The sequence below is a fragment of the Coregonus clupeaformis genome, chromosome 28, assembly GCF_020615455.1.
Source record: "Coregonus clupeaformis isolate EN_2021a chromosome 28, ASM2061545v1, whole genome shotgun sequence".
NCBI classification, from domain to species: Eukaryota; Metazoa; Chordata; class Actinopteri; order Salmoniformes; family Salmonidae; genus Coregonus; species Coregonus clupeaformis.
The window spans coordinates 9790787-9815043 of NC_059219.1; the positions used below are offsets into that span (position 1 = coordinate 9790787).

Consider the following 24257-nt stretch of genomic DNA (forward strand, 5'->3'; position numbering starts at 1 on the left):
TTTAATTGTTTACCCATTTGACGCAGCACCGCGATGAAAATTACAGGCCCTCTCATCTTTTTAAGTGGGAGAACTTGCACAATTGGTGGCTGACTAAATACTTTTTTCCCCACTGTAGCGAGAATAGGAGAGGGCTGAACTGAGCCCTGAGGGGACACCAGTGGTGAGAGCACGTGGCGAGACAGCTTCGCCACGCCACTTGGTAGGAGCGACAGTCAGGTAGGACGCAATCAAGAGTGAGCCGCGCCAGAGATGCCCAGCTCGGAGATGGTGGAAGGAGGAGGATCTGATGGTTCACAGTATCAAAGGCATCAGACAGGTCTAGAAGGACAGAGGAGAGGATGTGTGATGACATTGTACAAATGTCATTGAATTGCTGCCATTTCACAATGATTTGTTAAAAAATAATCATACAAAATCGATTATCGTCATTATACCAGGAAGGAACAGCATTGCAAAACTGTTTATCAAAAGTGTGTTTCCTTTTGATAACAGCATGTTACACCACATCACACTTTACTATTGTCTATGTCCCCCTCTTCTTATTGGACGTAGCCATAGTGATCACAGATTTCACCATAATTACTATATCCATGCCCCTAGGTTGAGCAAACACATGGACTTGTGTTAAATCTAGTATAAAATGGTGAGTTGTTGGAGAGAAGACACAGACTTGACTCCTGATCACACAAACCAACTCCAGCATCTTGTCTTGACTACTGATCACACAGACCAACTCCAGCATGTTGTCACTGAAGGTAAGAGACTGATGGGGTTGCTTTCTGTTGTTGTGCTTATTGTCTGATGTTATGGGGGAGGATTCCTGAACGACACCTCGCTCTACAGCTCAACAGAACCTACAGAATATAACTGTGAATCCAGTCTACATTCCTGTGTCAATCATGGCAAATTCCTTCTAATTTTGCATGTTATGTATGAGTTATTTGGATCTGTCTAATTTACTGTAATTTACAGTAATGTCTCCAAATGGCACATAGGTAATGAGGTTTTCATTTCCATGTGTTACACATGTTGTTTACCATAACGTGGACATTATAAATACAGCAAAAATCACTATTTTCCTGAACTCCCACATATTCGTTTTGAGCAAGATGGTAGGCCTATGTTTAATTCCCCTCTGTCTACATCTACAGTGGCTTGCAAAAGTATTCATCCCCATGGCGTTTTTCCTATTTTGTTGCATTACAATCTGTAATTAAATGGATTTTATTTGGATTTCATGTAATGGACATACACAAAATAGTGAAGTGAAATTTTAAAAAATATAACGTAAAAAAGTGGTGTGTGCATATGTATTCACCCCCTTTGGTATGAAGTCCTTAATAAGATCTGGTGCATCTTCAAGTGGTAGGTATGTTGTGTAAATCAAATAATACAAACCCCCCCAAAAATCAATTTTAATTCCAGGTTGGAAGGCAACAAAATGGGAAAAATGCCAAGGGGGGTGAATACTTTTGCAACGCTACTGTATGCATTATGTCCATTATTCTGTTTGTTGTGGTCAGCAAGTAAATATAGCCTACTTGGAGAATAAAGGTGATTCTGATAACATATGTTTTTCCTTCTTTCTCCCTGGGAAGAGGTCCTTGGCTCTGGCTGTAATCCTGTGTTCACTGCTGCCACTGTGCCATGCTAGCTGCTGGTTTAAACAAGCTGAACCAGGTAAAGAGCAAAGATAACCAGCTGCTAACTAACTAAGTGCACTATACAGAGAATAGGGTGTCATTTGGGACGCACTCCAGAGCCAGCTCAGATCCATTGGAAAGGTGTCACTGATCCCACCCTACAACCTCTCCATCTGAGTTTCAAGCAGCTGAAACTAAAATTAATGTTGGTGTTGTACACGCACACACACACACACACACACACACACACACACACACACAAACCCTGTACATTTATTAACCTAATAAAATAACCTCTTGTACCAAATCATTATGTGATTTTAGGGTTATTTCAGTGGTCCTCGACATGACCTGTAAAGAGCATCTCATTTCATATTGATATGCAACGATGTTTCTAATAGACTTGAATCATGAATCTCATGGAAAAGACAAACATACACATTGATATGTTATATTGTTTATTGCATGTATTGTACAGGCATGAGGCAGTGTCTTTACGACAATGATGGGACGTGGCATGATATCGGGTCCAGCTGGAGGACCAGTGATTGTATGAGATGCTTTTGTCAAGCAAATGGGGACATGGGATGCTGCCAGACGTGAGTACCACACACAGCTTTATTCTAGCACCCACAAAATGTCTGGTCCTTTTAAGCCTTCCAAGCCTGTACCTACCACACTGGTCCATATAACCCTCAGCAGTCCCAGCCTGTACCTACCACACTGGTCCATATAACCCTCAGCAGTCCCAGCCTGTACCTACCACACTGGTCCATATAACCCTCAGCCGTCCCAGCCTGTACCTACCACAATGGTCCATATAACCCTCAGCAGTCCCAGCCTGTACCTACCACACTGGTCCATATAACCCTCAGCAGTCCCAGCCTGTACCTACCACACAGGTCCATATAATCCTCAGCAGTCCCAGCCTGTACCTACCACACTGGTCCATATAACCCTCAGCCTTCCAAGCCTGTACCTACCACACAGGTCCATATAACCCTCAGCAGTCCCAGCCTGTACCTACCACACTGGTCCATATAACCCTCAGCCGTCCCATCATGTACCTTCCACACTGGTCCATATAACCTTCAGTCTTCACATTCTGTACCTTCCACACTGGTCCATATAATCCTCAGACATCCCAGCCTGTACCTACCACACTGATCCATATAATCCTCAGCAGTCCCAGCCTGTACCTACCACACTGATCCATATTTTTTTATTTTTTTTATTTTTTTTGTGTCATTTAGCAGACGCTCTTATCCAGAGCGACTTACAGGAGCAATTAGGGTTAAGTGCCTTGCTCAAGGGCACATCGACAGATTTTTCACCTAGTCGGCTCGGGGATATGAACCAGCGACCTTTCGGTTACTGGCACAACGCTCTTAACCACTAAGCTACCTGCCGCCCAACCTGTACCTACCACACTGGTCCTCAGCCGTCCCAGCCTGTACCTTCCACACTGGTCCATATAACCTTCAGTCTCCACATTCTGTACCTTCCACCCAAGTCACAGACTGCTCTCTCTGCTACCGCACGGCAAGCGGTACCGGAGCGCCACGTCTAGGTCCAAAAGGCTCCTTAACAGCTTCTACCCCCAAGCCATATGACTGCTGAACAATTAATCAAATGGCTACCTGAACTATGAGCATTTTTTTTTTACACTGCTGCTACTCGCTGTTTATTATCTACGCATAGTCACTTTACCCCTACCTACATGTACATATTACCTCCATTACCTCGACTAACCTGTAACCCCACACATTGACTCGGTATCGGTACGCCCTGTATATAGCCTCGTTATTGTTATTTCATTGTGTTACTTTTTTAAACTTTAGTTTATTTAATAAATATTTTCTTAACCAACAATGCTGTTTTAAGAAAATAAGAGTTAAGGGGTTGTAAGTAATCATTTCACTGTAAGGTCTACACCTGTTGTATTCGGCGCATGTGACAAATAACATTTGATTTGAGAATGAGTGAGTGTGAAAGTCCATAAATTTTTTATCAAAGTAGTTGCTGATGTTGATTGTTTGATTGCAGGTATTCTGAGCCCATAGTTTTTCCTGATGATTGCATGAAGGAGTTTGACCAAAAGGCATGTAAATACAACGTGTTCAAGAAGAATGATCGCTCCATTCCTTGCCCTATCTCCGGCGGTAAAGGGAAGTGATGTGTCTTCTTCACCTTGCTCTCAATAAACGGGAAATGAAAGAGGAGAGAGTAAAGTAATTGTTTTATAGATTGAATTGACAAAATTGTTAGCATAGCTCTGCTACACTGTCTGGTAACTTTCTGTAGCTATAATGATTGAAAAGCTGTACTGTAATGTGTCTATCACTGAAGCTCTGTTATCATCTGTGCTTACTGAATCGTGAGAATAACCTGGGTTAAATACTATCTGAAACTGTGAGCATTTGATTTGTCCTGCCTGGAGTGCCAGATGGATGGGGTTTGCTGTTTTGGGACAATTCTATTGGTCCATTAAGCCAGTGTTCCCCAACCCTGGTCCTCCAGTACCCCCAACAGTACAAATGTTTATTGTAACCCTGGACAAGCACACCTGATTCAACTGGTCAACTAATCATCAAGCCCTCAATGAGCTGAATGAGGGGTGCTTGTCCAGGGTTACAATGAAAATGTGTACTGTTGGGGGTACTGGAGGACCAGGGTTGGGAAACACTGCATTAAAAGCCTTGCAAGCTCAATCAATCAAGATGAAGTATTTGCAATGATTTCAAATACTATTTGAACCCAGGTCTGGTGCAGACACACAAGCTGCATAATGTACACGAAGTGCTCATATATAACAGGGTTGCCCAACCCTGTTCCTGGAGAGCTACCCTCCTGTAGGTTTTCACTCCAACCCCAGGTGTTACTAACCTGATTCAGCTCATCAACCTGCTAATTATTAGAATCAGGTGTGCTAGATTAGGGTTGGAGCAAAAACCTACAGGACGGTAGCTCTCCAGGAACAGGGTTGGGCAGTCCTGATATATAACCATCAATAATAATAATAATAATCATAATAATAATGTCTGTTGTTAACGCTCTCTTTTCTTATTAGTCCATAGCCATAAAGGTGGACATTGATATGCTGTTTCTTCTATGGGTCCTAACCCACAATTCAGTTGCTTTGGATGCATTCTGTCATTTAATGTCAATAAATCTATATGATCAAGGTTGTCTTGTCCTTGGAGGTTATGTCCAGACACTCTAAAACCCTGGTCACATGACATAGGAGCTGACTTCCTCTTCCTCTGTGGTGTTATATGGAGTAGTTCACTCTAAGCACATGATACATGGTGTTCCCCAATTACCACCTCTCATCTATCTGCTGTCACACCTTTCTGTAGGTAACGTGATGTTGTTTCAGAACACTTCTGGATTGGATAAAAAGTATTATTTCTTATTTTTATATCTTGTGTGTTTTTGATCTTTTTTTATTTTATTTTTTATTTCACCTTTATTTAACCAGGTAAGCCAGTTGAGAACAGGTTCTCATTTACAACTGCGACCTGGCCAAGATAAAGCAAAGTAGTGCAATAAAAAACAACACAGAGTTACATATGGGGTAAAAACATAAAGTCAGAAATACAACAGAAAATATATATACAGTGTGTGCAAATGTAGCAAGTTATGGAGGTAAGGCAATAAATAGGCTATAGTGCAGAATAATTACAATAGTATTAACACTGGAATGCTAGATGTGCAAGAGATTATGTGCAAATAGAGATACTGGGGTGCAAAAGAGCAAAATAAATAACAATATAGGGATGAGGTAGTTGGGTGGGCTAATTTCAGATGGGCTGTGTACAGGTGCAGTGATCGGTAAGGTGCTCTGACAACTGATGCTTAAAGTTATTGAGGGAGATAAGAGTCTCCAGCTTCAGAGATTTTTGCAATTCGTTCCAGTCATTGGCAGCAGAGAACTGGAAGGAATGGCGGCCAAAGGAGGTGTTGGCTTTGGGAATGACCAGTGAGAGCGCAGACTACGGGTGGGTGCTGCTATGGTGACCAATGAGCTAAGATAAGGCGGGGATTTGCCTAGCAGTGATTTATAGATGGCCTGGAGCCAGTGGGTTTGACGACGAACATGTAGTGAGGACCAGCCAACAAGAGCGTACAGGTCACAGTGGTGGGTAGTGTATGGGGCTTTGGAGACAAAACGGATGGCACTGTGATAGACTACATCCAATTTGCTGAGTAGAGTGTTGGAGGCTATTTTGTAAATGACATCGCGAAGTCAAGGATCGGTAGGATAGTCAGTTTTACGAGGGCATGTTTGGCAGCATGAGTGAAGGAGGCTTTGTTGCGAAATAGGAAGCCGATTCTAGATTTAACTTTGGATTGGAGATTCTTTATGTGAGTCTGGAAGTTGAGTTTACAGTCTAACCAGACACCTAGGTATTTGTAGTTGTCCACATACTCTAGGTCAGACCCGCGAGAGTGGTGATTCTAGTCGGGTGGGCGGGTGCCAGCAGCGTTCGATTGAAAAGCATGTATTTAGTTTTACTAGTGTTTAAGAGCAGTTGGAGGCTACTGAAGGATTGTTGTATGGCATTGAAGCTCGTTTGGAGGTTTGTTAACACAGTGTCCAATGAAGGGCCAGATGTATACAAAATGGTGTCGTCTGCGTAGAGGTGGATCTGAGAGTCACCAGCAGCAAGAGCGACATCATTGATATACACTGAGAAAAGTGTCGGCCCAAGAATTGAACCCTGTGGCACCCCCATAGAGACTGCCATAGGTCCAGACAACAGGCCCTCCGATTTGACACACTGAACTCTATCTGAGAAGTAGTTGGTGAACCAGGCGAGGCAGTCATTTGAGAAACCAAGGCTATTTAGTCTGCCAATAAGAATGCGGTGGTTGACAGAGTCGAAAGCCTTGGCCAGGTCGATGAAGACGGCTGCACAGTACTGTCTATTATCAATCGCGGTTATAATATCGTTTAGGACCTTGAGCGTGGCTGAAGTGCACCCGTGACCAGCTCGGAAACCGGATTGCATAGCGGAGAAGGTACGGTGGTATTCGAAATGGTCGATGATCTGTTTGTTAACTTGGCTTTCGAATACTTTCGAAAGGCAGGGCAGGATGGATATAGGTCTGTAGCAATTTGGATCTAGAGTGTCACCCCCTTTGAAGAGGGGGATGACCGCGGCAGCTTTCCAATCTCTGGGGATCTCAGACGTTATGAAAGAGAGGTTGAACAGACTAGTAATAGGGGTAGCGACAATTTCGGCGGCTAGTTTTAGAAAGAAAGGGTCCAGATTGTCTAGCCCAGCTGATTTGTAGGGGTCCAGATTTTGCAGCGCTTTCAAAACATCAGCTGTCTGAATTTGTGTGAAGGAGAAGCGGGGGGCATGGGCAAGTTGCAGCAGAGGGTGCAGAGTTGGTGGCCGGGTTAGTGGTAGCCAGATGGAAAGCATGGCCAGCTGTAGCAAAATGCTTGTTGAAATTCTCGATTATTGTAGATTTATCGGTGGTGATAGTGTTTCCTAGCCTCAGTGCAGTGGGCAGCTGGGAGGAAGTGCTCTTATTCTCCATGGACTTTACAGTGTCCCAAAACTTTTTGGAGTTAGTGCTACAGGATGCAAATTTCTGTTTGAAAAAGTTAGCACTTTGCTTTCCTGACTGCTTGTGTATATTGGTTCCTAACTTCCCTGAAAAGTTGCATATCGCGGGGGCTATTTGACGCTAATGCTGTACGCCACAGGATGTTTTTGTGCTGGTCAAGGGCAGTCAAGTCTGAGGAGAACCAGGGGCTATATCGGTTCTTAGTTCTGTATTTTTGAATGGGGCATGTTTATTTAAGATTGAGAGGAAATTACTTTTAAGGAACAACCAGGCATCCTCTACTGACAGAATGAGATCTATATCCATCCAGGATACCTGGGCCAGGTCAATTAGGAAGGCCTCCTCGCTAAAGTGTTTTAGGGAGCGTTTGACAGTGATGAGGGGTGGTCGTTTGACCGCGGACCCGTTACGGACGCAGGCAATAAGGCAGTGATCGCTGAGATCCTGGTTGAAGACAGCTGAGGTGTATTTAGAGGGTATGTTAGTCAGGATGATATCTATGAGGGTACCCATGTTTACGGATTTAGGGTTGTACCTGGTAGGTTCGTTGATAATTTGCGTGAGGTTGAGGGCATCTAGCTTGGATTGTAGGATGGCTGGGGTATTAAGCATATCCCAATTTAGGTCACCAAGCAGTACAAACTCTGAGGATAAATGGGGGCAATCAATTCACATATGGTGTCCAGGGCACAGCTGGGGGCTGAGGGGGGTCTGTAGCAAGCGGCAACAGTGAGAGACTTATTTCTGGAAAGGTGGATTTTTAGAAGTAGAAGCTCAAACTGTTTGGGCACAGACCTGGATAGTATGATAGAGCTATGCAGGCTATCTCTACAGTAGATTGCAACTCCACCCCCTTTGGCAGTTCTATCTAGACGGAAAATGTTATAGTTGGGGATGGAAATTTCAGAATTTTTGGTGGCCTTCCTGAGCCAGGATTCAGACACTGCTAGAACATCAGGGTTGGCAGAGTGTGCTAACGCAGTGAATAACTCAAACTTAGGAAGTAGACTTCTGATATTTATGTGCAAGAAACCAAGACTTTTGCGATTACAGAAGTCATCAAATTGTAACGATCCCGGCAGTCTGAGTCGGGTCCTGTCTGTGGACTAGTTTTTCTGCTCGGGATCTCCAGTTTCCCGAGGGTTCTGGAACGCTCCGGGGAGCTCTCTTGATTTCCGCACCTGCATCCCATCAGCAATCTGCACACCTGGTCCTGATCATCACCCTTCTTAGGCCCTGGCCTAACATCCATTCCCTGCCGGATCGTTAGCCATGAACAGTAGGTTTATCAGAGTATCAGTCTTAGAGCTTCTAGCGTTAGTTTTGTTGTTTTGCACCTTGTTGGTTTGTTGTTCACTTACCTCCGTTTTGTTCCATCTGCAGTCACTCGTCCGGAACCTTCACCCTACCTCTGCCTGATGGTCGGCGGCTGCCGAGCCATCATTGGACCAACAACTGCACCCTCAACAACTCATCCACGCCCGCCCGCTCTGTTCCCTGGATTATTCAGCATCACTCGTGAATTTGTAAATAAACACTCACCTTCGTTTCAACTTACCTTGTCCTGGTCTGCTTCTGGGTTCTGGCTTTGTAACTCGTGACAGAACGATCCGGCCAGTAATGAACCCAGCGGACCTGGACTCTGTTCGCCATGCCATTACCCATCAGGAGAAGATGTTGGGCCATCATAGCACGGAGCTACAGGAGATCGCGTTGGCAGTTCGGAACCTTTCTACCGGTCTGACGGAGGTCCAGAACCAGCGCAAGTTTCCGGTGGAGGATCCACTACCGGTTTCACCCATCTCGCCTGCCGCGCCTGAAGCGGTGTCCTTCCGTGAGCCCAAGGTTCCGACGCCGGATAAATATGAGGGGAAGCTGGGAAGATGCCGTTCTTTCCTTATGCAGTGTGGGTTAGTGTTCGATCTACAGCCCTACTCTTATGCCACAGACAAGGCTAGGATAGCCTTTGTGATTGAGTTGCTGCGTGGTCGAGCGCTGGAGTGGGCTTCAGCCGTTTGGGAACGACAAGACCCCTGCATGGCTTCATACCAGGGGTTCACGGCCGAGATGAGGAAGCTCTTCGACCATTCCGTCCCGAGGGAGGGACGCAGCTAGGCGCCTGTTTTCGCTCCACCAAGGAACTCGCAGCGTGGTCGACTTCGTGATCGAGTTCAAGACGTTGGCTGTGGAGAGTGGGTGGAATGAGGAGTCTCTGCAAGCGGCCTTTTACCAGGGTCTGTCGGAGCAGCTCAAGGATGAGCTGATCTCCTATCCGGAGCCTAGTGACCTGGACAGCTTGGTAGCCTTGTCTATTCGGGTGGATAATCGAGTCCGAGAGCGAAGGAGGGAGAAGCAATGGGGTCCGTCCAGTCGATCAGCTTCTCAGTTCCCAGTCGGGTCGTGGGTGGTGGACCAGAACACGTCGATCATTCTCCACCACAAAGGATTAGTGGAGAGGTCCTCTCTCCCGATTCTGAACCCATGCAAGTGGGGCGGCACGGGTTAACCAAGGAGGAGCGTCAACATAGACGTAAGACCAACTGCTGCCTCTACTGTGGTAGCTCGGGACATTACATCTCCACTTGTTCCCGGCGGTCGTCAAACTGCCCGGCTCGCTAAAGTTGGGAGGACTTTTAGCGAGCCAGTTTCAACCTCTCAGTACCTCTGTCAGACCCCGTTTCCCGGCTACCCTTGTGAACAGGAATCAGAGCTTAGCGATTAACGCTTTTATCGATTCAGGTGCCGATGGAAGCTTTCTTGATGCCGAGTTGGTGGAACAGCTGGGGCTTTCCAGGAGCAATTGCCGGAAGCCATTGAAGCGACCACTCTGAACGGCAGTAGTCTGGTACGTATCACGATGAGGACTGAACCGGTTAAGATGCTGTTGTCGGGGAATCATTCGGAGATGATTTCATTCTTCATTCTGCCGTCTTCCCATGTTCCTCTGGTCCTTGGATACCCCTGGCTGAAGGAACACAATCCCACGTTCGATTGGGTGACGGGCAAGGTAACGAAGTTGGAGCCTTGATTGTCATGCTAACTGTCTCAAGACTGCCTGTCCCCATTCGGTTCCCAGTCAGGTGATTGAGGCTAAACCCCCAGATTTGTCCCTGGTTCCCGAGACATATCACGATTTGGGGGAAGTGTTCAGTAAGCAGAAGGCTCTGTCACTCCCTCCCCACCGACCATATGATTGTGCCATCAACCTGTTCCCTGGAGCTGTCTACCCCCAAGGGAAGGTTATACAGTATCTCCCGCCCTGAACGTGAGGCTTTGGAGACCTACATCAAGGAGTCCCTAGCTGCTGGTCTCGTTCGTTCCTCGTCATCACCCCTGGGGGCAGGATTCTTCTTTGTGGGTAAGAAGGATGGCTCTCTTCGACCGTGTATTGATTATCGGGGGGTTGAATGACATCACGGTCAAGAACAAGTATCCCCTGCCCTTGATGAGTTCTGCCTTCGACTCCCTTACAGGGTGCTACGGTGTTCACCAAGCTAGACCCACGCAATGCGTATCACATGGTCCGGATCAGAGAGGGAGACGAGTGGTTGACGGGGTTCAATACACCGATGGGTCACCTGAGTATCAGGTGATGCCGTTTGGACTGACCAATGCTCCAGCGGTATTCCAGAGTATGGTGAACGACGTCCTGAGAGATATGATCGGTCTCTTTGTGTTTGTTTACCTGGATGACATTCTGATCTTCTCGAAGGAACCTTCCGACCACGTCCAGCATGTCCGGCAGGTTCTGCAGCGATTGTTGGAGAATCGCCTGTTCGTGAAGGCCGAGAAGTGCGAGTTTCACGCCCACACGACATCCTTTCTCGGGTACATCATCTCCAGGGGGAGAGATTAGGATGGACCAGGAGAAGGTTAGAGCGGTTCTGGAATGGGCCCAGCCCGGTACGAGATTGCAGCTCCAGAGATTTTTGGGGTTTGCGAATTTCTACCGCAGATTCATCCGGGGATTACAGCCGTGGCCGCTCCGTTAACTGCCTTGACTTCCAGTATCAGGAGCTTCAGTGGAATCCGGAGGCGGATCGAGCGTTTCTGGATTTGAAGAGGCGATTCACCAACGCACCGATTCTCTCTCAACCGGACACGGCCCGTCAGTTCAGTCGTTGAAGTGGACGCTGCGTCTGATGTGGGAGTTGGCGCCATCCTGTCGCAGCGATGCTCCACGGACAGTAAACTCCATCCCTGCGCCTACTACTCTCGTCGCCTTTCGCCTGCGGAGAGGAATTACGATGTGGGTAACCGGGAGCTTCTCGCGGTGAAACTTGCCTTGGAGGAGTGGCGCCACTGGTTGGAGGGGGGCGGAGCAACCGTTTATTGTCTGGACTGACCACAAGAATCTTGCTTACGTGCAATCGGCTAGACGTCTCAACTCCCGTCAGGCCAGGTGGTCGTTGTTTTTCGGACGATTCAATTTTTTCCCTGACGTCCGACCTGGATCTAAGAACGGCAAGGCGGACGCCTTGTCTCGGATGTTCTCCAAGACGGAGGAGGGTGGGTCCAAGACCGAGACAATTCTCCCCCGGAACTGCGTCGTGGGAGCTGTTAGGTGGAAGATTGAGGAGGAGGTGATGGCGGCTCTTGGACGCAGCCCGGTCCCGGTAACGGTCCACCCGGGTCGGTTGTTTGTGCCTGAGTCGGTTCGTCCTGCGGTCCTCAAATGGTCCCACGCCAGCAAGATGGCTTGTCACCCTGGCGTGGCTCGGACGATGGCGTTTCTTCGCAGACGCTTTTTGGTGGCCTGCCATGGCCGAGGATACTCGGGGTTATGTTGCTGCCTGTCCAGTGTGTGCGCAGAATAAGGGTACCAATCGGCCCAGCTCTGGACTACTTCACCCCCTTCCTATTCCCGCGCGACCATGGTCGCATCTGGCCCTGGACTTTGTCACTGGGTTGCCCGCTTCTGAGGGGAACACGGTCGTTCTGACTATCGTGGACAGATTCAGCAAGTTCGCCCACTTTGTGCCAATTGCCAAGCTTCCCTCTGCCTCGGAGACGTCCGAGATCCTGGTTAGGGAGGTTTTCAGGGTCCACGGGTTGCCCATTGATATCGTTTCCGACCGTGGCCCTCAGTTTACCTCTGCTGTCTGGAAGTCCTTCTGTTTGGCCATTGGAGCTACAGTCAGTCTCACATCTGGTTTTCACCCCCAATCTAATGGTCAGGCGGAGAGAGCCAACCAGAAGATGGAATCCACGCTACGCTGCCTGGCCTCTTCCAACCCCACCTCCTGGGTCTCTCAGTTGCCTTGGGTTGAGTATGCCCACAATACTCTCCCTACATCTGCCACTGGGATGTCTCCCTTCCAGTGCCTGTATGGCTACCAACCTCCCTTGTTCCCTTCTCAGGAGAAGGAGCTCTCAGTGCCTTCTGTTCAGGCCCATATTACATGCGTTGCCACCGGACCTGGCATCGGGCCAGAAGGGCACTCCTTAGAGTTTCCGGACCGGTATCAGCTCCAGGCGAATCGTCGCCGGATCCCCGCTCCCACCTACACCATCGGAGATAGGGTCTGGTTGGCCAACACGGGATCTTCCTTTACGGACTGAGTCTAGGAAGTTGTTACCGCGGTTCATTGGTCCGTTTGTGGTGGAGAAGGTGATCAACCCGGTGGCAGTTCGACTCAAACTCCCGAGGACGCTCAGAGTCCATCCCACCTTTCATGTCTCCTGCCTCAAGCCTGTTTTCCTCAGTCCTCTGTTGCCTCCTCCGCCTCCTCCTCCTCCTCCTCGGATGATCGGAGGTGGTCCTGCCTACACGGTGCGACGCATCATGGATTCCAGACGGCGGGGCCGGGGTTTCCCAGTATCTCGTGGACTGGGAGGGGTATGGTCCTGAAGAGAGGAGTTGGATTCGCGGCGACAGATCCTAGATGCTGACCTCATCCGTGACTTCTACCGCCTCCATCCTGGCGCTCCGGGGAGTCCGCCCGGTGGCGTTCTCGGAGGGGGGTACTGTAACGATCCCGGCAGTCTGAGTCGGGTCCTGTCTGTGGACTAGTTTTTCTGCTCGGGATCTCCAGTTTCCCGAGGGTTCTGGAACGCTCCGGGGAGCTCTCTTGATTTCCGCACCTGCATCCCATCAGCAATCTGCACACCTGGTCCTGATCATCACCCTTCTTAGGCCCTGGCCTAACATCCATTCCCTGCCGGATCGTTAGCCATGAACAGTAGGTTTATCAGAGTATCAGTCTTAGAGCTTCTAGCGTTAGTTTTGTTGTTTTGCACCTTGTTGGTTTGTTGTTCACTTACCTCCGTTTTGTTCCATCTGCAGTCACTGGTCCGGGAACCTTCACCCCTACCTCTGCCTGATGGTCGGCGGCCGCCGAGCCATCATTGGACCAACAACTGCACCTCAACAACTCATCCACGCCGCCCGCTCTGTTCCCTGGATTATTCAGCATCACTCGTGAATTTGTAAATAAACACTCACCTTCGTTTCAACTTACCTTGTCCTGGTCTGCTTCTGGGTTCTGGCTTTGTAACTCGTGACACAAATGATAGCGCCTGGGGAGTAGGAGTGATATTGAGGGCTGCAGGGCCTGGGTTAGCCTCTACATCACCAGAGGAACAGAGGAGGACTAGAATAAGGATACGGCTAAAGGCTTTAAGAACTGGTCTTCTAGTGCGTTGGGTACATAGAATAAAGGGGGCAGATTTCCGGGTGTTATAGAAAAGATTCAGGGCATTATGTACAGACAAGGATATGGAAGGATATGAGTAAAGTGGAGGTAAACCTAAGCGTTGGGTAACAATGAAAGAGATAGCATCGCTGGAGGCATCAATTGAGTCGGTCTCCGCGTGTATAGGGGGAGGGGCAAAGGAGCTATCTAAGGCAGGTTTAGCTAGGCTGGGGGGTCTACAGTGATATAGTACAATTAGAAATAACCGAAACAACAATAAACTAACCATGTTTGGGCTGAGGCTAATCATAAACAGTATGTAGTACCGTAAAAAGGAACAGTCCAGCAGATATCAGCTGTATAGCTGAGTTATCATAAGGTCCGGTGGTGAAGCACTATTAAGAGGCCACGGCTAGCGTGTGCTAGCGGGCCAGGGCTAGCAGATGGATGGAATCTTCGTGGTTAACGTCGTAACCACATCAGACGATTTAGTCGGCAGACCAGTCGTGTAGGATCGGCGGGGCTCCGTGTCAACACTAGGTGGTCCCGTCCGGTTGACAGAGAGGTAGATAGCCGGAAGATGGGCGATGGGCCTAGCTCAGGATGATTAGCCAGACCACAGCATCCGTTTTGTTGTAGCTAGCTGGTGGTAGCTAGCTGGTAGCTATGAATCCGGAGTTAAAGGTCCAGTGATTCAGTGATTCCGGCGGAAAAACTGATATGTTCTGGGTCGATAACGCGCTGTGCAGACTGGCCGAATATCCGGTGATCAATGTCCAGTGATTAAAATTAATCCCGCAGAAAAAAATCCAATGTTCTGGGTGAAACACCGCTAGCTGTGGCTAATAGATCTACCTTGATATTTTTAGTACAATATTGATATTGATTACTGCATTGTTGGGATTAGAGCTTGCAAGAAAGACATTTCACTGTACTTGTGCACGTGACATTACAACTTGAAACTGACACAGTGGTCCTATGGGGCAAAGTGTCTGTTAAAAAACCAGAGCGACTTACAAATTGGTGCATTCACCTTATAGCCAGTGGGATCACCACTTTACAATGTGTATTTTTTTATTATTATTATTTTTTTTTTTTGTGGGGGGGTTGGGGTAAGGGAGGGGTAGAAGGATTACTTTATCCTATCCCAGGTATTCCTTAAAGAGGTGGGGTTTCAAATGTCTCCGGAAGGTGGTGAGTGACTCCGCTGTCCTGGCGTCGTGAGGGAGCTTGTTCCCCCATTGGGGTGCCAGAGCAGCGAACAGTTTTGACTGGGCTGAGCGGGAACTATGCTTCCGCAGAGGAAGGGGAGCCAGCAGGCCAGAGGTGGATGAACGCAATGCCCTCGTTTGGGTGTAGGGACTGATCAGAGCCTGAAGGTACGGAGGTGCCGTTCCCCTCACAGCTCCATAGGCAAGCACCATGGTCTTGTAACAGATGCAAGCTTCAACTGGAAGCCAGTGGAGTAGGCGGAGGAGGGGGGTGACGTGAGAGAACTTGGGAAGGTTGAACACCAGACGGGCTGCGGCATTCTGGATGAGTTGTAGGGGTTTAATGGCACAGGCAGGGAGCCCAGCCAACAGTGAGTTGCAGTAATCCAGACGGGAGATGACAAGTGCCTGGATTAGGACCTGTGCCGCTTCCTGTGTAAGGCAGGGTCGTACTCTCCGAATGTTGTAGAGCATGAACCTACAGGATCGGGTCACCGCCTTGATGTTAGCGGAGAACGACAGGGTGTTGTCCAGGGTCACGCCAAGGCTCTTCGCACTGTGGGAGGAGGACACAACGGAGTTGTCAACCGTGATGGCGAGATCATGGAACAGGCAGTCCTTCCCCGGGAGGAAGAGCAGCTCCGTCTTGCCAAGGTTCAGCTTGAGGTGGTGATCCGTCATCCATACTGATATGTCTGCCAGACATGCAGAGATGCGATTCGCCACCTGGTTATCAGAAGGGGGAAAGGAGAAGATTAGTTGTGTGTCATCAGCGTAGCAATGATAGGACAGGCCATGTGAGGATATGACAGAGCCAAGTGACTTGGTGTATAGCGAGAATAGGAGAGGGCCTAGAACTGAGCCCTGGGGGACACCAGTGGTGAGAGCACGTGGTGCGGAGACAGCTTCTCGCCACGCCACTTGGTAGGAGCGACCGGTCAGGTAGGACGCAATCCAAGAGTGAGCCGCGCCAGAGATGCCCAGCTCGGAGATGGTGGAGAGGAGGATCTGATGGTTCACAGTATCAAAGGCAGCAGACAGGTCTAGAAGGACAAGAGGAGAGGATGTATGATGACATTGTACAAATGTCATTGAATTGCTGCCATTTTACAATGATTTGTTAAAAAATAATCATACAAAATCGTTATCGTCATTATACCAGGGAAGGAACAGCATTGCAAAACTGTTTATCAAAAGTGTGTTTCCTTTTGATAACAGTATGTTACACCACATCACACTTTACTATTGTCTATGTCCCCCTCTTCTTATTGAACGTAGCCATAGTGATCACAGATTTCACCATAATTACTAGAGCCATGCCCCTAGGTTGAGCAAACACATGGACTTGTGTTAAATCTAGTATAAAATGGTGAGTTGTTGGAGAGAAGACACAGACTTGACTCCTGATCACACAAACCAACTCCAGCATCTTGTCTTGACTACTGATCACACAGACCAACTCCACAATGTTGTCACTGAAGGTAAGAGACTGATGGGGGTGCTTTCTGTTGTTGTGCTTATTGTCTGATGTTATGGGGAGGATTCCTGAACGACACCTCGCTCTACAGCTCAACAGAACCTACAGAATATAACTGTGAATCCAGTCTACATTCCTGTCAATCATGGCAAATTCCTTCTAATTTTTCATGTTATGTATGAGTTATTTGGATCTGTCTAATTTACTGTAATTTACAGTAATGTCTCCAAATGGCACATAGGTAATGCGGTTTTCATTTCCATGTGTTACACATGTTGTTTACCATAACGTGGACATTATAAATACAGCAAAAATCACTATTTTTGAACTCCCCACATATTCGTTTTGAGCAAGAATGGATGGTGGCTTGAGCTACATAACAGAGAAAAGACATTGGAAGAAATTACTTTACGTTATTTTATTACCTAGAGATCTAGTGTAGGGTTAATGACCTATCAGCTCAAAATGTTGAAATGTGTCAGTTCACTTTGCAAGTTCTTCATCTTTAATGTTTAGACATTTCGATGGTAGGCCTATGTTTAATTCCCCTCTGTCTACATCTACAGTGGCTTGCAAAAGTATTCATCCCCCATGGCGTTTTTCCTATTTTGTTGCATTACAACCTGTAATTAAAATGGATTTTTATTTGGATTTCATGTAATGGACATACACAAAATAGTGAAGTGAAATTAAAAAAATAAATAACGTAAAAGTGGTGTGTGCATATGTATTCACCCCCTTTGGTATGAAGTCCTTAATAAGATCTGGTGCATCTTCAAGTGGTAGGTATGTTGTGTAAATCAAATGATACAAACCCCCCAAAAAAATCCATTTTAATTCCAGGTTGGAAGGCAACAAAATGGGAAAAATGCCAAGGGGGGGGGGTGAATACTTTCGCAAGCTACTGTATGCATTATGTCCATATATTCTGTTTGTTGTGGTCAGCAAGTAAATGTAGCCTACTTGGAGAATAAAGGTGATTCTGATAAGATATGTTTTTCCTTCTTTCTCCCTGGGAAGAGGTCCTTGGCTCTGGCTGTAATCATGTGTTCACTGCTGCCACTGTGCCATGCTAGCTGCTGGGTTAAACCAGCTGAACCAGGTAAAGAGCAAAGATAACCAGCTGCTAACTAACTAAGTGCACTATACAGAGAATAGGGTGTCATTTGGGACGCACTCCAGAGCCAGCTCAGATCCATTGGAAAGGTGTCACTGATCCCACCCTACAACCTCTCCATCTGAGTTTCAAGCAGCTGAAACTAAAATTAATGTTGGTGTTGTACAGCACACACACACACACACACACACACACACACACACACACAACCCTGTACATTTATTAACCTAATAAAATAACCTCTTGTACCAAATCATTATGTGATTTTAGGGTTATTTCATTGGTCCTCGACATGACCTGTAAAGAGCATCTCATTTCATATTGATATGCAACAATGTTTCTAATAGACTTGAATCATGAATCTCATTGAAAAAGACAAACATACACATTGATATATTTTATTTTTTAGGCATGTATTGTACAGGCATGAGGCAGTGTCTTTACGACAATGATGGGACGTGGCATGATATCGGGTCCAGCTGGAGGACCAGTGATTGTATGAGCTGCTATTGTCAAGCAAATGGGGACATGTCATGCTGCCAGGCGTGAGTACCATACACAGCTTTATTCTAGCACCCACAAAATGTCTGGTCCTTTTAAGCCTTCCACCTACCACACTGGTCCATATAACCCTCAGCAGTCCCAGCCTGTACCTACCACACTGGTCCATATAACCCTCAGCAGTCCCAGCCTGTACCTACCACACAGGTCCATATAACCCTCAGCCTTCCAAGCCTGTACCTACCACACTGGTCCATATAACCCTCAGCAGTCCCAGCCTGTACCTACCACACTGGTCCATATAACCCTCAGCAGTACCAGCCTGTACCTACCACACAGGTCCATATAACCCTCAGCCTTCCAAGCCTGTACCTACCACACAGGTCCATATAACCCTCAGCAGTCCCAGCATGTACCTACCACACTGGTCCATATAACCCTCAGCCGTCCCAGCATGTACCTTCCACACTGGTCCATATAACCCTCAGCCGTCCCAGCATGTACCTTCCACACTGGTCCATATAACCTTCAGTCTTCACATTCTGTACCTTCCACACTGGTCCATATAATCCTCAGACATCCCAGCCTGTACCTACCACACTGGTCCATATATATATATATATATATTTTTTTTTTTTGTGTCATTTAGCAGACGTTCTTATCCAGAGCGACTTACAGGAGCAATTAGGGTTAAGTGCCTTGCTCAAGGGCACATCGACAGATTTTTCACCTAGTCGGCTCGGGGATATGAACCAGCGACCTTTCGGTTACTGGCACAACGCTCTTAACCACTAAGCTACCTGCCGCCCAACCTGTACCTACAACACTGGTCCATATAACCCTCAGCCGTCCCAGCCTGTACCTTCCACACTGGTCCATATAACCTTCAGTCTCCACATTCTGTACCTTCCACCCAAGTCACAGACTGCTCTCTCTGCTACCGCACGGCAAGCGGTACCGGAGCGCCACGTCTAGGTCCAAAAGGCTCCTTAACAGCTTCTACCCCCAAGCCATATGACTGCTGAACAATTAATCAAATGGCTACCTGAACTATTAGCATTTTTTTTTTACACTGCTGCTACTCGCTGTTTATTATCTACGCATAGTCACTTTACCCCTACCTACATGTACATATTACCTCCATTACCTCGACTAACCTGTAACCCCACACATTGACTCGGTATCGGTACGCCCTGTACAGTGGGGAAAAAAAGTATTTAGTCAGCCACCAATTGTGCAAGTTCTCCTACTTAAAAAGATGAGAGAGGCCTGTAATTTTCATCATAGGTACACGTCAACTATGACAGACAAATTGAGAAAAAAAAATGCAGAAAATCACATTGTAGGATTTTTAATGAATTTATTTGCAAATTATGGTGGAAAATAAGTATTTGGTCAATAACAAAAGTTTCTCAATACTTTGTTATATACCCTTTGTTGGCAATGACACAGGTCAAACGTTTTCTGTAAGTCTTCACAAGGTTTTCACACACTGTTGCTGGTATTTTGGCCCATTCCTCCATGCAGATCTCCTCTAGAGCAGTGATGTTTTGGGGCTGTCGCTGGGCAACACGGACTTTCAACTCCCTCCAAAGACTTTCTATGGGGTTGAGATCTGGAGACTGGCTAGGCCACTCCAGGACCTTGAAATGCTTCTTACGAAGCCACTCCTTCGTTGCCCGGGCGGTGTGTTTGGGATCATTGTCATGCTGAAAGACCCAGCCACGTTTCATCTTCAATGCCCTTGCTGATGGAAGGAGGTTTTCACTCAAAATCTCACGATACATGGCCCCATTCATTCTTTCCTTTACACGGATCAGTCGTCCTGGTCCCTTTGCAGAAAAACAGCCCCAAAGCATGATGTTTCCACCCCCATGCTTCACAGTAGGTATGGTGTTCTTTGGATGCAACTCAGCATTCTTTGTCCTCCAAACACGACGAGTTGAGTTTTTACCAAAAAGTTATATTTTGGTTTCATCTGACCATATGACATTCTCCCAATCCACTTAAGGCTCATCCAAATGCACTCTAGCAAACTTCAGACGGGCCTGGACATGTACTGGCTTAAGTAGGGGGACACGTCTGGCACTGCAGGATTTGAGTCCCTGGCGGCGTAGTGTGTTACTGATGGTAGGCTTTGTTACTTTGGTCCCAGCTCTCTGCAGGTCATTCACTAGGTCCCCCCGTGTGGTTCTTGGATTTTTGCTCACCGTTCTTGTGATCATTTTGACCCCACGGGGTGAGATCTTGCGTGGAGCCCCAGATCGAGGGAGATTATCAGTGGTCTTGTATGTCTTCCATTTCCTAATAATTGCTCCCACAGTTGATTTCTTCAAACCAAGCTGCTTACCTATTGCAGATTCAGTCTTCCCAGCCTGGTGCAGGTCTACAATTTTGTTTCTGGTGTCCTTTGACAGCTCTTTGGTCTTGGCCATAGTGGAGTTTGGAGTGTGACTGTTTGAGGTTGTGGACAGGTGTCTTTAATCCTGATAACAAGTTCAAACAGGTGCCATTAATACAGGTAACGAGTGGAGGACAGAGGATCCTCTTAAAGAAGAAGTTACAGGTCTGTGAGAGCCAGAAATCTTGCTTGTTTGTAGGTGACCAAATACTTATTTTCCACCATAATTTGCAAATAAATTCATTAAAAATCCTACAATGTGATTTTCTGGATTGTTTTTCTCAATTTGTCTGTCATAGTTGACGTGTACCTATGATGAAAATGACAGGCCTCTCTCATCTTTTTAAGTGGGAGAACTTGTGTCACACCCTGGCTCTGGGACTCTATATGTTGAGCCAGGGTGTGTATATTCTATGTATTGTATTTCTGTGTTGGCCTGAGTGGTTCCCAATCAGAGGCAACGAGTGTCAGCTGTTGCTGGTTGTCCCTGATTGGGAGCCATATTTATAGAGGCTGTTTTCCCACAATAGTTGTGGGATCTTGTTCCAGTTGGTTTGTTCCTTTTGGTCTGTACCGTAGGACTGCACGTATCGTTTGTTGTTTTATTCGAGTGTTTACTCTCTTTAAATAAATATGTTTGCCTGCAACGCTGCGCCTTGGTCCACTCTCTCTAACGATCGTGACAGAAGATCCCACCATACCAGGACCAAGCAGCGTGTCCAGGAGCAGGCGGCCTGGACATGGGAGGAAGCGCCGGGAAAGGAGCTGGAGAGGTTGGAGATGGCCCAGGTGGGCAAATCGTGGTCCTGGGAGGACATGCTCGGGGGCAAAGGGCCATGGGCTAAGATTAAGGCCCTGGCGAGAGAGGAGCAACGACGTCAACAGTGTCGTCGTCGGACGGACGAGAGGCAACCCCAGAACATTTTTAGGGGGGGGGCACACGGCATGGGCGACTGGGCAGCAGGAGGCTGCCACAGGGCGAAATGGGAGACGAGGAGAGAAGGCCACCGGGTTACGGGAGCCATTGGTGAGAGGAGGGAAGGAAGTTGTAGAGGCACGGCGAGAGGTACTGAGGTGTATTGCCAGTCCGGTCCGGCCCGTTCCTGATCCCCGTTTAAGGTCAGTGGAGTGTGTTCCCAGTACGGTCCGGCCTGTTCCTGTTCCTCGCACCAAGCCTACGGTTCGCATCGCCAGCCCGGCCCGGCCTGTTCCTGTCCTTCGCACCAAGCCTACGGTGCGCGTCGCTAGCCCGGCCCGGCCTGTTCCTGCTCCTCGCACAAAGCCTACGGTGCGCGTCGCCAGCCCGGCCCGGCCTGTTCCTGCTCCTCGCACCAAGCCTACGGTGTGCGTCGCCAGCCCGGCCCGGCCTGTTCCTGCCCTTCGCACCAAGCCTACGGTGTGCGTCGCCAGCCCGGCCCGGCCTGTTCCTGCTCCTCGCACCAAGCCTACGGTGTGCGTCGCCAGCCCGGCCCGGCCTGTTCCTGCTCCTCGCACCAAGCCTACGGTGCGCGTCGCCAGCCCGGCCCGGCCTGTTCCTGCCCTTCGCACCAAGCCTACGGTGTGTGTCGCCAGCCCGGCCCGGCCTGTTCCTGCTCCTCGCACCAAGCCTACGGTGCGCGTCGCCAGCCCGGCCCGGCCTGTTCCGGTCCTTCGCACCAAGCCTACGGTGTGCGTCGCCAGCCCGGTCCGGCCCGTTCCTGCTCCACGCACCAAGCCAGGGGTGCGAGTCGTCAGCCCGGTCCGGCCCGGTCCTGCTCCACGCACCAAGCCTACGGTGTGCGTCGCCAGCCCGGCCCGGCCTGTTCCTGCTCCTCGCACCAAGCCTACGGTGTGCGTCGCCAGCCCGGCCCGGCCTGTTCCTGCTCCTCGCACCAAGCCTACGGTGTGCGGCGCCAGCCCGGTCCGGCCCGTTCCTGCTCCACGCACCAAGCCAGGGTTGCGAGTCGTCAGCCCGGTCCGGCCCGTTCCTGCTCCACGCACCAAGCCAGGGGTGCGAGTCGTCAGCCCGGTCCGGCCCGTTCCGGCTCCACGCACCAAGCCAGGGGTGCGCATCGTCAGCCCGGTCCGGCCCGTTCCTGCTCCACGCACCAAGCCAGGGGTGCGAGTCGTCAGCCTGGTCCGGCCCGTTCCTGCTCCAAGCACCAAGCCAGGGGTGCGCATCGTCAGCCCGGTCCGGCCCGTTCCTGCTCCACGCACCAAGCCAGGGGTGCGCGTCGTCAGTCCGGCACAACCCGTGCCTAGGTCACCGGTGCCTGGTCAGGTACCGGTCAGCTGCTCCACACCGGAGCTTAAGCAATCCGCTCCTACGATGTACAGTCCAGCTCCAGCCAGCGGGGCCAGACCGGACCAGGGGCGCTACGGGGAGATTATTGGAGGGTGGTGGGCGAGCCCGGAGCCGGAACCGCCTCCGAGGAGGAATGCCCACCCAGCCCTCCCCTGGTTTGTTTATGTTTAGGCGCGGTCGCATTCCGCGCCTTAAGGGGGGGGTACTGTCACACCCTGGCTCTGGGACTCTATATGTTGAGCCAGGGTGTGTATATTCTATGTATTGTATTTCTGTGTTGGCCAGAGTGGTTCCCAATCAGAGGCAACGAGTGTCAGCTGTTGCTGGTTGTCTCTGATTGGGAGCCATATTTATAGAGGCTGTTTTCCCACAATAGTTGTGGGATCTTGTTCCAGTTGGTTTGTTCCTTTTGGTCTGTACCGTAGGACTGCACGTATCGTTTGTTGTTTTGTTCGAGTGTTTACTCTCTTTAAATAAATATGTTTGCCTGCAACGCTGCGCCTTGGTCCACTCTCTCTAACGATCGTGACAACTTGCACAATTGGTGGCTGACTAAATACTTTTTTTCCCCACTGTATATAGCCTCGTTATTGTTATTTCATTGTGTTACTTTTTTAAACTTTAGTTTATTTAATAAATATTTTCTTAACCAACAATGCTGTTTTAAGAAAATAAGAGTTAAGGGCTTGTAAGTAATCATTTCACTGTAAGGTCTACACCTGTTGTATTCGGCGCATGTGACAAATAACATTTGATTTGAGAATGAGTGAGTGTGAAAGTCCATACATTTTTTATCAAAGTTGTTGCTGATGTTGATTGTTTGATTGCAGGTATTCTGAGCCCATAGGTTTTCCTGATGATTGCATGAAGGAGTTTGACCAAAAGGCATGTAAATACAACGTGTTCAAGAAGAATGATCGCTCCATTCCTTGCCCTATCTCCGGCAGTAAAGGGAAGTGATGTGTCTTCTTCACCTTGCTCTCAATAAACGGGAAATGAAAGAGGAGAGAGTAAAGTAATTGTTTTATAGATTGAATTGACAAAATTGTTAGCATAGCTCTGCTACACTGTCTGGTAACTTTCTGTAGCTATAATGATTGAAAAGCTGTACTGTAATGTGTCTATCACTGAAGCTCTGTTATCATCTGTGCTTACTGAATCGTGAGAATAACCTGGGTTAAATACTATCTGAAACTGTGAGCATTTGATTTGTCCTGCCTGGAGTGCAAGATGGATGGGGTTTGCTGTTTTGGGACAATTCTATTGGTCCATTAAGCCAGTGTTCCCCAACCCTGGTCCTCCAGTACCCCCAACAGTACAAATGTTTATTGTAACCCTGGACAAGCACCCCTGATTCAACTGGTCAACTAATCATCAAGCCCTCAATGAGTTGAATCAGGTG

At 48.3% G+C, this 24257-nt stretch overlaps 2 protein-coding genes across 2 annotated transcripts; both read left to right on the forward strand.

Moving 5' to 3' along the window:
• The first annotated feature begins 649 nt into the window (after nt 1-649).
• Nucleotides 650-3865, forward strand: LOC121542794 (beta-microseminoprotein E1). Its single transcript, XM_041852337.2, has 4 exons — nt 650-758; nt 1602-1683; nt 2125-2245; nt 3693-3865. Exons 1-4 carry the CDS (start codon nt 744-746, stop codon nt 3820-3822), a joined length of 348 nt encoding a protein of 115 aa, XP_041708271.2. The 5' UTR covers nt 650-743; the 3' UTR covers nt 3823-3865.
• A 12532-nt stretch (nt 3866-16397) lies between these two features.
• On the forward strand, nt 16398-24189 carry LOC121543793 (beta-microseminoprotein-like). Its single transcript, XM_045208377.1, has 4 exons — nt 16398-16556; nt 17573-17654; nt 18079-18214; nt 23686-24189. The coding sequence occupies exons 1-4, from the start codon at nt 16542-16544 to the stop codon at nt 23813-23815; spliced, it is 363 nt and encodes a 120-aa protein (XP_045064312.1). The 5' UTR covers nt 16398-16541; the 3' UTR covers nt 23816-24189.
• Nucleotides 24190-24257: the final 68 nt, after the last annotated feature.

What these genes read in the sequence shown, in the direction of transcription:
- LOC121543793 (XM_045208377.1), top strand. An exon ending in GGTTAAACCAGCTGAACCAG is followed by an intron (nt 17,655 to 18,078) that starts GTAAAGAGCAAA and finishes TTTATTTTTTAG; the next exon opens with GCATGTATTGTACAGGCATG. An exon ending in GACATGTCATGCTGCCAGGC is followed by an intron (nt 18,215 to 23,685) that starts GTGAGTACCATA and finishes GTTTGATTGCAG; the next exon opens with GTATTCTGAGCCCATAGGTT.
- LOC121542794 (XM_041852337.2), top strand. An exon ending in GTTTAAACAAGCTGAACCAG is followed by an intron (nt 1,684 to 2,124) that starts GTAAAGAGCAAA and finishes TGTATTGTACAG; the next exon opens with GCATGAGGCAGTGTCTTTAC. An exon ending in GACATGGGATGCTGCCAGAC is followed by an intron (nt 2,246 to 3,692) that starts GTGAGTACCACA and finishes GTTTGATTGCAG; the next exon opens with GTATTCTGAGCCCATAGTTT.